Source organism: Phyllobates terribilis, unplaced genomic scaffold (assembly GCF_046119375.1).
Source record: "Phyllobates terribilis strain yellow unplaced genomic scaffold, ASM4611937v1 Scaffold_9__5_contigs__length_417890890, whole genome shotgun sequence".
NCBI lineage: Eukaryota > Metazoa > Chordata > Amphibia > Anura > Dendrobatidae > Phyllobates > Phyllobates terribilis.
The window spans coordinates 367569545-367582678 of record NW_027362769.1 but is presented as its reverse complement, the minus strand read 5'-3'; the positions used below and the strand labels follow the sequence as shown (position 1 = coordinate 367582678).

General features: G+C 45.6%; 1 protein-coding gene across 2 annotated transcripts in view; it reads left to right on the top strand.

The window, feature by feature from the left end:
- The window catches only part of CRAMP1 (cramped chromatin regulator homolog 1), a 35408-nt gene that overhangs the window by 15875 nt on the left and 6399 nt on the right, over window positions 1-13134 (top strand). For both annotated transcript variants that reach the window (XM_073648195.1, XM_073648194.1), the window contains exons 11-18: window positions 526-703; window positions 840-1021; window positions 2975-3043; window positions 6372-6453; window positions 11577-11678; window positions 12426-12610; window positions 12699-12755; window positions 12841-13075. In XM_073648195.1, coding sequence (XP_073504296.1) covers window positions 526-703; window positions 840-1021; window positions 2975-3043; window positions 6372-6453; window positions 11577-11678; window positions 12426-12610; window positions 12699-12755; window positions 12841-13075 — 1090 coding nt within the window. The remainder of the gene's footprint in view (window positions 1-525; window positions 704-839; window positions 1022-2974; window positions 3044-6371; window positions 6454-11576; window positions 11679-12425; window positions 12611-12698; window positions 12756-12840; window positions 13076-13134) is intronic.

Sequence of the window (13134 nt, the reverse complement as noted above, 5' to 3'; positions counted from 1 at the left end):
TACCGGGTAGCTCTCTATCTCTGCAAGCACGGAGCGAGAATGTACGTGTACTAAAACCAACAGAGGGAAGATACAAAATGTGGCTTTTTTTTACCTTAGAACATTGGAATTGGGATTTATTCCATATTAGTCGGGACATCCATGATGGCAAAGTTTCTTCACACCCTGATACTCTGCTTTCAGCTCTGTGTTGTGAGATCTCTGCTTGCTGTCAGTAAATGGAAACATTCTAGTTTATATCTAGAGGCTGAAAAGCCAACGCCGACCTAAGGGAGAGAATTAATACCGAGTCTAGGTTTGTTGGAAATTGTCCTATTCATCTGTTTGGGGTTTGTGGACGTCCATGTGCTGCTGCCAAATCCTCCTCAGTCAGATAAATGCAATTAAAGATGGAAGTTATTTGGTTCCCCCAAGACCCGGGATTATAGTGACAGTCATGTTATGGGTTGAGGTCTTATATTTTATCAGTGCGGGTCAGACTGTATCATCATTTCATAAGGATTTTCTGCTCCATTGTTTCAACAGCCGTCACAGACTCCAGAAACGGCCTCCGTTGCCACGTCCCCCTTAAAGCTGCCAGTCCAGGACCAGACGCTCACCCCACCCGGGAAAGTCATCACTCTCGTCTCCCGCAACCCAGACTGTCTGAGGACGCAGCCGGCTCAACTCCAGTCCACCTTCCCTCCTACTTTTAATACCTCAGGTAAGTAGCGGACCCTGGAGCAAATAATATGAGATTGGTGGGGGTCCAACACGCTGCAATATTTAATAAATTGCAGTGTTGGGGCCCCAGCCATCGTAGATCTCGTGTCTTACATGGATGTGTCTCCCCGGTGCAGGTTTCAGGAATCTCTCTCGTCCTCTTCTGTTCGGTGGTCCTTTGGGATCTGTGACGACCAGTGGTGATGGAGCCGTGTTTGCAGTCCCCACCATGCTGCCGCCCAACAGCCGTCATGCCAAGGTTTCCTCACCAAGCAAGGAGTCTGAAGCTGCGGGTCGCCAGCACTTGGATGCAATTAGTGTATGTATATTGATCCTATCATTGCTTATATATCGCCAACATATTCTGCAGCGCTGTGCACAGATTGTAATCACCTGATTGTAGAAAAGTCTGCTTGCGGCTGCGCATGTTTGACCAAGGCTTCAGGACCGCAGCAGGGACTAGTCTTTTTGGCAATGAGCTGTGAACGGTAAAGGATAAAAGGCGAATGGCAATGGGCACTCTTAATATGCATAATACCTAATGTGAATGATGGATCCTGTGTTGGTCACGTAAATCCTCAAGATCTGCCGCTGGCTGCTCATGTGTAATCTGCCAATGACGTCCTAATATGCTTGATGGGGACAAGTCCAGAGATGCTGTAGATCATGGTAGCAGGTTTAGGCCATGTAGGCGGCTCACAGTAGCACAAGCAACATGCGGCCTGGTGTGGACAAGTCAAACAATGGCTCCTGGGACACTTTCATTTGGTGGTGGAACCAGCGGTATGGCCATTTCTCCAATGCCAAGTCGTTGGTGTACCTGGACTGAAGACTAGAGTGTACCTGGACTAAAGACTAGAGGGGTCTGGCTACTGTTCGTTCTGCCATCCCACACCATAATCTCTGGAGTAGGACCGGTGTGACATTCGCTCGTGAAGGCGCGTGTTGCCCACGTGATCGTCAGAACAATCTCCAGACTATCATCACATCCAAGACCAAAGCGTGGCATATCGCTGAAGATGACAGACTCCATTCCAGCCTCTGGTTTCCAACTGGAGACCACATAGGCAACACCATGAAGAGGTCTCCACGAGGGAATGTCACGCTGGTCCTACTCCTGGGATTATGGTGGGGTGGCATAATGTATGGTAGTCGGACCTCTCTAGTCTTTATTCCAGGTGCAGTAACAGTTCGGCGTTACATTGATTTGGTGGTACAGCCAGTGGTGAGACCATTTCTCCAAAGTGTCCCAGGAGCCATTGTTCAACATGACAACGCCAGGCTACATGTTGCTCGTGGTACTGTGAGCTGCCTGGGTGGCTTATACGTGGTCCCATGGCTGCAGCATCTCCAGATTTGTCTCCCATCAAGCACATCTAGGACGTCATTGGTCAGTGATTACACAGGAGCTGCCAGCAGCGGATCTTGATGAATTGTCCAAGTGCTTTCAGCGGCAGAACCTTCCTCAGTCGTCCATCAATAACCTCAGTGATGGCCACCGAGGCTGTAAGTGCCCGGATATCTGCATGTGCCACTCATATACCATACTGACAAAATCGAGAGGTTTTTGAAAATGTTGTTTCCATTTTCTCACTATTTGCAGACATGTCTCCATCCTGTGATTTCCAGAATTCCACAACTTTTCCTTCTTTTTGATCAATGCATTTATTTAGTAAAAGCATTATATAAACCAGAAGTCATTTTCTGATGACACATTCCCTTTTAAAGGCGTATTCCAGTTTTAGAACACCCCTCTTTTCTGGTGTAGTTTGTTTTAAAACAAACGGTTCTTTTCTCCCCCTCCCTGGGTCCACAGCTGAGTCTCTGTTGCTGCTCTCTGTGTGTCTTATTGTCTACAGTGCTGACATCACATCGACGGCACTTGCCGATAATCAATGAGCTCAGCAGGTTGAAGCAGTTGTGTTGTAAACCCAGGCCGTGCCACATCGGTGGACCCGGGAAGAGTGAGTAAAGCTATTTTTTTTTTTTTTAAATAATTGCAGCCGGGTAGAGGGGTTTTTCTAATCCTTAATTTTCCACAGAAACGAGTGAGAGCATTGACAATTTGTTATTTATAGGGGTTATCTAACACCTCTTTCATTAGAAATGGAGAGGCGCTGCTGACATTGTGTAAAGCGGCCACTCGACACGTCTCCTGCATAATATCTGTCATTTGTGCCATCGATGCAACATCCTACTGGATCCACTTCTTGCTTTGGCTCATAAAACTTCCAGACACTAATCGCCTCTTCTGTAAATCTTACTTTTTCAGTCTGACTTTTTCTTACCGAAAGCTAAGAAGCAGAGAAGTCGACACCTTCGGAAACCTTTGGTGGTCCAGGTAAGTGAGTTTAGAGATATTCTGATTTTTTTTTTTTTTTTTTTTTAAAAATTTGTGTATGCATAAAAAGTGTGTGTACACTCATGGCATTCTCTTGATGAGCTTCAAGAGGTAGTCACCGGAAATGGTCTTCTAACAATCTTGAAGGAGTTCCCAGAGATGCTTAGCACTTGTTGGCCCTTTTGCCTTCACTCTGCGGTCCAGCTCAACCCAAACCATCTCGATTGGGTTCAGGTCTGGTGACTGTGGAGGCCAGGTCATCTGGCGTAGCACCCCATCACTCTCCTTCTTGGTCAAATAGCCCTTACACAGCCTGGAGGTGTGTTTGGGGTCATTGTCCTGTTGAAAAATAAATGATGGTCCAACTAAACGCAAACCGGATGGAATAGCATGCCGCTGCAAGATGCTGTGGTAGCCATGCTGGTTCACTATGCCTTCAATTTTGAATAAATCCCCAACAGTGTCACCAGCAAAGCACCCCACACCATCACACCTCCTCCTCCATGCTTCACGGTGGTAACCAGGCATGTAGAGTCCATCCGTTCACCTTTTCTGCGTCGCACAAAGAAACGGTGGCTGGAACCAAAGATCTCAAATTTGGACTCATCAGACCAAAGCACAGATTTCCACTGGTCTAATGTCCATTCCTTGTGTTCTTTAGCCCAAACAAGTCTCTTCTGCTTGTTGCCTGTCCTTAGCAGTGGTTTCCTAGCAGCTATTTTACCATGAAGACCTGCTGCACAAAGTCTCCTCTTAACAGTTGTTGAAGAGATGTGTCTGCTGCTAGAACTCTGTGTGGCATTGACCTGGTCTCTAATCTGAGCTGCTGTTAACCTGCGATTTCTGAGGCTGGTGACTTGGATAAACTTATCCTCAGAAGCAGAGGTGACTCTTGGTCTTCCTTTCCTGGGGCGGTCCTCATGTGAGCCAGTTTCTTTGTAGCGCTTGTTGGTTTTTGTAACTGCACTTGGGGACACATTCAAAGTTTGCCCAATTTTTTAGACTGACTGACCTTCATTTCTTAAAGTAATGATGGCCACTCGTTTTTCTTACACACATACGCATATATATATATATATATATATATGTATATATATATATATATGTGTGTGTGTATACATACACACACACACACACACACACACACACACACACACACACACACACACACACACACACACACACACACACACACACACACACACAGCTCTGGCAAAAATTAAGAGACCACTGCACAGTTTTCTACATGTCTGACAGCCATTCCATTCCAGGTCAGTTGAATTCCAACCACAGTCCACCTCATTCTACTTAATGTGCTTCTGATTAGGTGATCACCTGAACCAAATCTTATGTAACGAGGGAAAGTCTAAAAAACTCTGCCGTGGTCTTCACAATCCTCTCGCAATAGGACAAGATGGATGGCAAAACAAGTGCTAGGAATAGCCCAAAAGTAATTTGAATGAAAAGATAACTTTTAACCATGCCATAGGAGGAGTTGAAAAGAAAAGTCTTGAGTGAGTAAAAGAAGGGCTCAATTCTGGCTTGTCTAGCAGAGGGATACAGTGAGCGTCATGTTGCCTCCATGCTTAAAATTTCGAAGACGGCAGTCCATTACAACAAGGTCAAGTAGCAGACATTGGGGGCAACAAAGCTACAGACCGGCAGAGGGGAAATCGACTCTCCACTGACCGGGATGACCGTCATCTTATTCGAATGTCACTCAGCAACCGCAGGATAACATCAAGTGACCTACAAAAGGACTGGCAAATGGCAGCTGGGGTGAAGAGCACGGCAAGAACAGTTGGTAACAGGCTCCTAGACGCCTCAAGTCATGTAAAGCTAGAAAAAAGCCTTTCATCAATGAGAAGCAAAGGAGAGCCAGGCTGAAGTTTGCCGAAGACCATAAGGAATGGACCATAGAGGACTGGAGTAAGGTAATCTTCTCTGATGAGTCTAATTTTCAGCTTTGCCCAACACCTGGTCGTCTAATGGTTAGATGGAGACCTGGAGAGGCATACAAGCCACAGTGACTTGCACCCACTGTGAAATTTGGTGGAGGATCGGTGATGATCTGGGGATGCTTCAGCAAGGCTGGAATTGGGCAGGTTAATCTTTGCGAAGGACATATGAATCAAGCCGCATACAAGGTTATCCTGGAAAAACACTTGCTTCCTTCTGCTCAGGCAATGTTCCCCAACTCTGAGGACTGGTTTTTCCAACAGGACAATGCCCCATGCCACACAGCTAGGTCAATCAGTGTGTGTCTGAAGGAGCACCACATCAAGACCCTGTCATGGCCAGCCCAATCTCTAGACCTGAACCCTATTGAAAACCTCTGGAATGTAATCAAGAGGAAGATAGATAGTCACAAGCCATCAAACAAAGAAGAACTGATTACATTATTGTGCCAGGAGCGTCATAAGGTCACCCAAAAGCAGCGTGAAAGACTGGTGGAAAGCAGCCAAGACGCATGAAAGCTGTGATTAAAAATCATGGTTATTCCACCAAATATTGATTTCTGAACTCTTCCTGAGTTAAAACATGAGTATTGTTGTTTCTAAATGAATAAGAACTTGTTTTCTTTGCAGTATTTGAGATCTGAAAGCACTGGTTCTGTTTCTTTTTTATTATTTTGATGATTTCTCATTTGCTGCAAATAAATACAAATTTTTTAGCTTTGAATTTCAGAGACATGTCAGTAGTTTATAGAATAAAACGGCAATGTACATTTTACTCAAAAATATACCTATCAAGAGAAAAATCGGAGAAAATGAAAATTTTGCAGTTGTCTCTTAATTTTTGCCAGACCTGTGTGTGTGTGTGTGTGTGTGTGTGTGTATATATGCCGTTCTCATACTGATCTGGACAATTGTAATTTTTTCTACACAATGAAAATGAAAGAATTGCAATTTCTTTTCACCAGTTCTCGCCTCACTTAGAATTTTTTTACTTGATGTTCACTACATTTTTATAGTAAAATGTATGGTGTCGTTCCAAACTACAACTTGTCCCACGAAAAACCAAGACTTCATGTGGACGGAAATCTAAAATAAAATATATCAAAATTGCAAAAACAAAACTTATTTATTAGGTTCCCTGAAAGCCCCTTCAAAGGGACTTCGGCTTCAGTTCTGTTGTGATGGGTTTAGGGCATTTGTACGTTGCGGTCGCATAACTGACTTAGTAGGGGCTATTGTGCATGTCATATGTACCACGGGGTAGAATTGAGACCCCCACCATCTCCTATTACTGTTAACCATTTTTTTTTTTTTTTTGTAACTTCACTATTTATGATTTTTAATTTTTTGACCATTATTTTCCCTTACAGAGAACGCTCCTTCCTCGACCGTCTGGCATTTCCTTACCACACGTCTGCTCCTTCTCCATCCTCTCCAACTCTTCAGTGGCAGGTACAGTAATGACCACGCAGCACATTATTAAAGGGGCTGTCCAGCACTTAGATCATTAATATTATCTTTATGATGGGTCTTCAATATCGGATCAGCGGAGGTCTGACACCGATCAGATGTTATTAGCTCTGGTGGCAGAACTCGGTGTGTAGCGGCCGCTGCTGAGAACTGCATATCTTTAATGGAGCTGAGCTGCAGTACCGGGCACTACAGAATAAACGGCGCTGTGTGGTTTCGCTCCATTTAATGGCCACTTCCAGACCTCATAATAGCTGATCGGGGCAGATGCAAGGTGTCCGACCACCAAGGATGGTATATTGATGATGTATCCGGAGGATAGATTGTCGATGTTGTGTGTCCGAACAACCCGTTTAAGTCCAGCTCCAATTTGGCTTGCAGGGATGAGTGCAGAACTGTCAATTCTACTTTCTGATCTGAGTATCCTCTTCTTAGAAGGATGTCACCTCTGTGATCAGCAGATTTTGCCATGTACAGGGATGTTTTAGTGTGATGTTCTATTCCCTTTTATTACAAATTCTCTCCTGATCATCCTAACATGATAAATAATCTACAGGAGCATAGGGATGAGTGAGTATACTCGTTACTTTTCTTTACTCGCCGAATAGTACGGTACTCGGGCTACTCGTTACTCCCCGAGTTTCCTTGTGATTACTCGCTAGGAGTAACGAGTCCAATGGAAGTCAATGGGAAATGCGAGTAAGCCGCATGATTGTTTAAAAGCCGGCGGTAAAAAGCCGCCGGCTTTTAAACAATCACTCAGCCCCATACTGCTTCTCCGCAGACTCCCATCCCGATCCTCCGCTCCCCCCGCCGCCTCCCATCCCGATCCTAAGATAGGACAGGGCGGGGAGCGCAGCACTAGGGAGCGGGGAGCGAAGGATCCGGGCGGGGAAGCCGGCAGTGAAAAGACTTCACCGCCGGCTTTCCCGCCGGTTATTTCAAATGAACATCTGAGGTATCAGGTGATGCTGATCAGCTGTTCATTTGAAGAAGCCGCGGTGCCCTCAGAGGGTTCATGTGAGTTCATGCTTGACTGCGTGAACTTTCCCACGGCCGCACAGCTCAGCTACACCTCTGGTAGAGAATCTCTACCAGAGATGTAGCTGAGCTAAAGAAGACGACTACATTGGACTACCTCGGACTGAAGATAATTTTTTAAATAAAATTGGAGTCTCTAAGTGTTTTTTTTTTTTTGTTTTATTTCTAATAAAATATTTTTTTCTATGTGTTGTGTTTTTTTAAATACTTTACTAGAAATTCATGGCGATCATGTCTAATATTGGCGTGACCCCATGAATTTCGGGCTTAGGGCCAGCAGATAACACAAAGCTGGCCCTAACCCCTTTATTACCCAGTGACCCACCGCACCAGGGCCCTGGATGAGTTCTATGAACGCGGACTGCAATTCGCAGCGGGGGGGGGGGGGGCCTCCCTGCGCTGCAGATTCCAGCCCCCAGCTGCTTAGTTGTACCTGGCTGGAGACAAAAATAGGGCGAAGCCCCACGTTTTTTTTTTTGTTTTTTTTTAATTATTTCATGAAATTCATGAAATAAAAAAGAAAAAAAAAGGGCTTCCCTATATTCTTGTGCCCAGCCAGGTACAAATAGGCAGCTGGAGTGTGGGGAAAAATTTATTAAAAAAAAAAAAATAATAATTTAGGGACTGCATCTTTATTAACCCCTCAAGTGTCATTTAGTGTTTAAAATAAAGGATTTATTAAAAAAAAAAAATATTGGCGTGGGATCCCCCATAATTTTAGTCTCTAGCGGAGGTTAAGCAGATGTCTGGGTCAGATGTTTGAAGCCTGGGAAGGGGGTAATACCCATGGAGCTTCCCAGGCTACTAATATCAGCCCCCAGCTGAATACCTAGCCTTTACTAGCTATTAAAATGGGGGACCCAAAAAAAAATGACGTGGGGTCCCCCTATTTTAATAGCTAGCAAAGGCTAGGCAGACAGCTGGGGGCTGATATTAATAGCCCAGGAAGGGTTCCAGGAATATTGGCCCCCTCCCAGGCTAGAAACACCAGCCCTCAGCTGCCCCAGAAATGGCGCATCCATAGGATGTGCCAATTCTGGCACTTAGCCTCGCTCTTCCCATTGCCCTGTAGCGGTGGCAGTGGGGTAATAGGGCTGGGGTTGATGTCAGCTTATAATGCCAGCTGACATCAAGCCCAGGTTAGTAATGGAGAGGCGTCTATAAGACACCCCCATTACTAAACCCATAGTCAAAGTTAAAAAAAACACCAACACCCAGAATAAAATCCTTTAATTGAAATAAACACACATTCCTTTAATGTTCTAAATTAAACTCTACTTACCGTATCGCCCATTCCAGCTGAAGCCAATGTCTTCTGCAATAAAAGTAAAATAATAAACCAACCTCATCCTTACCTTTCCATGGTTCTCAGGACGGCTTCAGCTCTGCTACATTGACATGACAGGCTGGATCGCAGCGTTCTGGATGAGGTTGGTTTATTATTTTACTTTTATTGCAGAAGACATTGGCTTCAGCTGGAATGGGCGATACGGTAAGTAGAGTTTAATTTAGAACATTAAAGGAATGTGTGTTTATTTCAATTAAAGGATTTTATTCTGGGTGTTGGTGTTTTTTTTAACTTTGACTATGGGGTTAGTAATGGGGGTGTCTTATAGACGCCTCTCCATTACTAACCTGAGCTTGATGTCAGCTGGCATTATAAGCGGACATCAACCCCAGCCCTATTACCCCACTGCCACCGCTACAGGGCAATGGGAAGAGCGAGGCTAAGTGCCAGAATTGGCGCATTTTCTGGGGCAGCTGAGGGCTGGTGTTTCTAGCCTGGGAGGGGGCCAATATTCATGGCACCCTTCCTGGGCTATTAATATCAGCCCCCAGCTGTCTGCCTAGCCTTTACTAGCTATTAAAATAGGGAGACCCCACGTCATTTTTTTATTTTTATTTTGGGTCCCCCATTTTAATAGCTAGTAAAGGCTAGGTATTCAGCTGGGGGCTGATATTAGTAGCCTGGGAAGCTCCGTGGGTACTACCCCCTTCCCAGGCTTCAAACATCTGCCCCAGCCGTCTGCTTAACCTCCGCTAGAGACTAAAATTATGGGGGATCCCACCCATTTTTTTTTTTTTAATAAATCCTTTATTTTAGCACTAAATGACACTTGAGGGGTTAATAAAGATGCAGTCCGTAAAGTATTATTCTTTATTTATTTTCTTTAATTAATTTTTCCCAAAAATTTTGACGTGGGGCTTCGCCATATTTTTGTATGCCAGCCAGGTACAGCAGGCAGGAACGGGCTGCCTCCAACCTCCAGCTGCCTATTTGTACCTGGCCGGACACAACAATATAGGGAAGCCCCTTTTTTTTTTTTTTATTATTATTTCATGAATTTCATGAAATAATTAAAAAAAAATTGACGTGGGGCTTCGCACTATAGTTGTGTCCAGCCTGGTACAACTAAGCAGCTGGGGGCTGGAATCTGCAGCGCAGGGAGACCCAAGCTTCGTGGCCCCCCTCCCCCGCTGCGAATTGCAGTCTGCAGCCACCCCGGAAAATGGCGCGTTCATAGAAGCGCCATTTTCTGGCGCTGTACCCAACTCATCCAGTGCCTTGGTGCAGTGGCTCACTGGGTAATAAAGGGGATAGGGCCAGCTTTGTATTATCCGCTGGCCCTAAGCCCGAAATTCATGGGGTCACGCCAATATTAGACATGACCGCCATGAATTTCTAGTGTTTTTTTTTTTAAATACTTTACAACACATAGAAAAAAATATTTTATTAGAAATAAAACAAAAAAACACTTAGAGACTCCAACTTTATTAAAAAAAATTATCTTCAGTCCGAGGTAGTCCAATGTAGTCGTCTTCTTTAGCTCAGCTACATCTCTGGTAGAGATTCTCTACCAGAGGTGTAGCTGAGCTGTGCGGCCGTGGGAAAGTTCACGCAGTCGAGCATGAACTCACATGAACCCTCTGAGGGCACCGCGGCTTCTTCAAATGAACAGCTGATCAGCATCACCTGATACCTCAGATGTTCATTTGAAATAACCGGCGGGAAAGCCGGCAGTGAAAAGACTTCACCGCTGGCTTTCCCGTTCGGTGCTGCGCTCCCCGCTCTCTGATGTACGCTCCCCGCTCCCCTACTGCCTCCCATCCCGATCCTAAGTTAGGACCGGGCGGGGAGCGAAGCTCCAGGGAGCCGGGAGCGCACACTGAACGGGAAAGCCGGCGGTGAAATCTTTTCACTGCCGGCTTCCCCGCCCGGGTCCTTCGCTCCCCGCTCTATGGTGCTGCGCTCCCCGCCCGGTCCTAACTTAGGATCGGGATGGGAAGCGGCGGGGAAGCAGTATGGGGCTGAGTGATTGTTTAAAAGCCGGCGGCTTTTTACTGCCGGCTTTTAAACAGTCATGCGGCTTACTCGCATTTCCCATTGACTTACATTGGACTTGTAACGAGTACCCGAGTATTGGGACCTACTCGTTACGAGTATAGCGAGTCTGATTATTTCACTACTCGCTCATCCCTACAGGAGCATCAATTGTACAAAATTATATTTCCAGAAGCACCACTTATTTGTAATAACCCAACATGGTGGAATCTTTGCCTAACCTTTTAAAGGGAATCTGTCAGCATGTTTTGCTATGTAATCCGAGAGCAGCTTGATGTAGGGATAGAGACCCTGATTCCAGTGATGTGTCACTTTCTGTTTTATCAGCAAGAAATTATCACTACAGGACTAGGTGTCTTGTTCGTCCTAGTCCAACACTGGCAGCTTTCTGTCAATATACAGTGTACACAGAAAGCTACCAATCAGAGGTGTGGACGGAGTTACACAGGGCTCAGCATTCTGAGCTCTGCTAGATCTGCTGCAGGGAAAACTGTGATTCTATTACAACTTCTAAACTAAGTGACACATGGCTGGAATCAGGGACTCGGCCTCTACATCATGCTGCTGTCAGGTTACATAGCAAAAGCCTGCTGACAGATTCCTTTTAATAACCATGCCTGCGAAGTATGTACTATGTAATATACTAGGAAATGCAAATGGCAGCGGTATCTTGAATTCTTTATCATTTGCCACTGATACAATTTATTTTTTCTTATTGCAGGACGAGGCTCCTTCAAACCCATCCACTCCACTCTCAGCAAAACGGCATCTCAGCCCATTGTACCGAAAGGACTGGCGACTCCAGCCACCAATTCTTTAGCAAGTGAGTAATTAGTCTGCGTCCTTCAGGCTTTCTGAGAAAAGCTGGGCAAACATACGTTCTCTCTGGACTCCCTGGTCCATGAGTGCTCAGCTCCACCGCACAGTCACTGGGTAGAGCAGAAACAAAAGGATCGGGCATTAAAATTGTAACTACTTGATCCTCCCCCTCCCCGACATAATCAGTCAGAAGCGAGCAGATCGACAACTGACTCTCATCTAATGGCTGCAGGGGCCTTTAAGGCTGAGCTCAAATAGCAACTGTGCCTACTGTCAGGAGTATACATCCAGAAGTGGCAGATCAGCCTGATGTAGGGGCAGAGACCCTGCTTCTAGCGATGTCATCTTCTTGGTGCAGTTTTGATAAAATCCCTGTTTTCTCTGCTGGGGATCTAGCAGTTCTCTGAATGCTGAGCTCTGTATAACACCGCCCACACCACTGATTGGCAGCTTTCTGTCTACACTGTGCATAGGCAGAAAGCAGCCAATCATTGATGGTGGGGGCCGGGTTACATACAGTAGGAAGACTGCATGGCACAAGACAACTAGTCCTCTAGTGATGATCTCAACCAAGCTCAGTAAGTGACACATCGCTGGAATCAGGGTCTCAGGCCCTACATCATGCTGCTCTCAAATTACATAGTAAAAAATGCTGACCAAGTCCATTTAGCAGAGCCTTCACAGCATTGACACAATCTATGTTCAAGATCTTTCTTTTAACGCTTGTTTTTTTTATTCTATAACCCTGTAGGTGCCATTGATATGGCTGCTAAAAGTGCAGGGATTATCCCAGAATCTTCCTTGCCGGTTCTGGAAACCGATGGTTTGGTGGGAATCGGTCCACTTCCATCAGATAGTTTGACTGGTGCTGTACCGGAGCCTACAATGGAGACGAGCAGCGGTGACCCCATACCCGCTGTGACTGTGTGCCCTGAGGTGAGTCCATACAGCCGGTCCAGTACTGGGTAGGTGTCGGGGGTCATTTCATCACACCGCATTAATACTACTGCAAACTTCCTTCTAGGTTCCTTTCATTGCTCTTTCTACACCCTCAGTGCAAGATTCAGCCCAGCCATTCCAGGTATTGTTCTCCTCCCTTCCTTTTTAGCTTTATGCATCTTCCATAAACCACGTGTGACCTCCCTTTTTCTCTTTTTTTTTTTTAGCCATCATCCATATTGTCCATGCCTCCTATCTTTGAGAATCCTCTTCAGAACGGCCCCCCAGACCCAACCAGCTGCACCCCGAGTAGTTCAAGCACTTGCTTCTCCCCACCAAACGTCTCTGCTCTTCTGGACATTTCCCTGCCTGGCCCTCCGGACGACGTTCTGTCACATGGGGAGCCGGCGACACACATCAGTGACTCCATCATTGAGATTGCCATAAGCTCCGGGCAGTACGGTAAGCTCACAGACTAATGCATCGGTGATATTGAGTAAGGGGTATTGTATTTGAAGGAG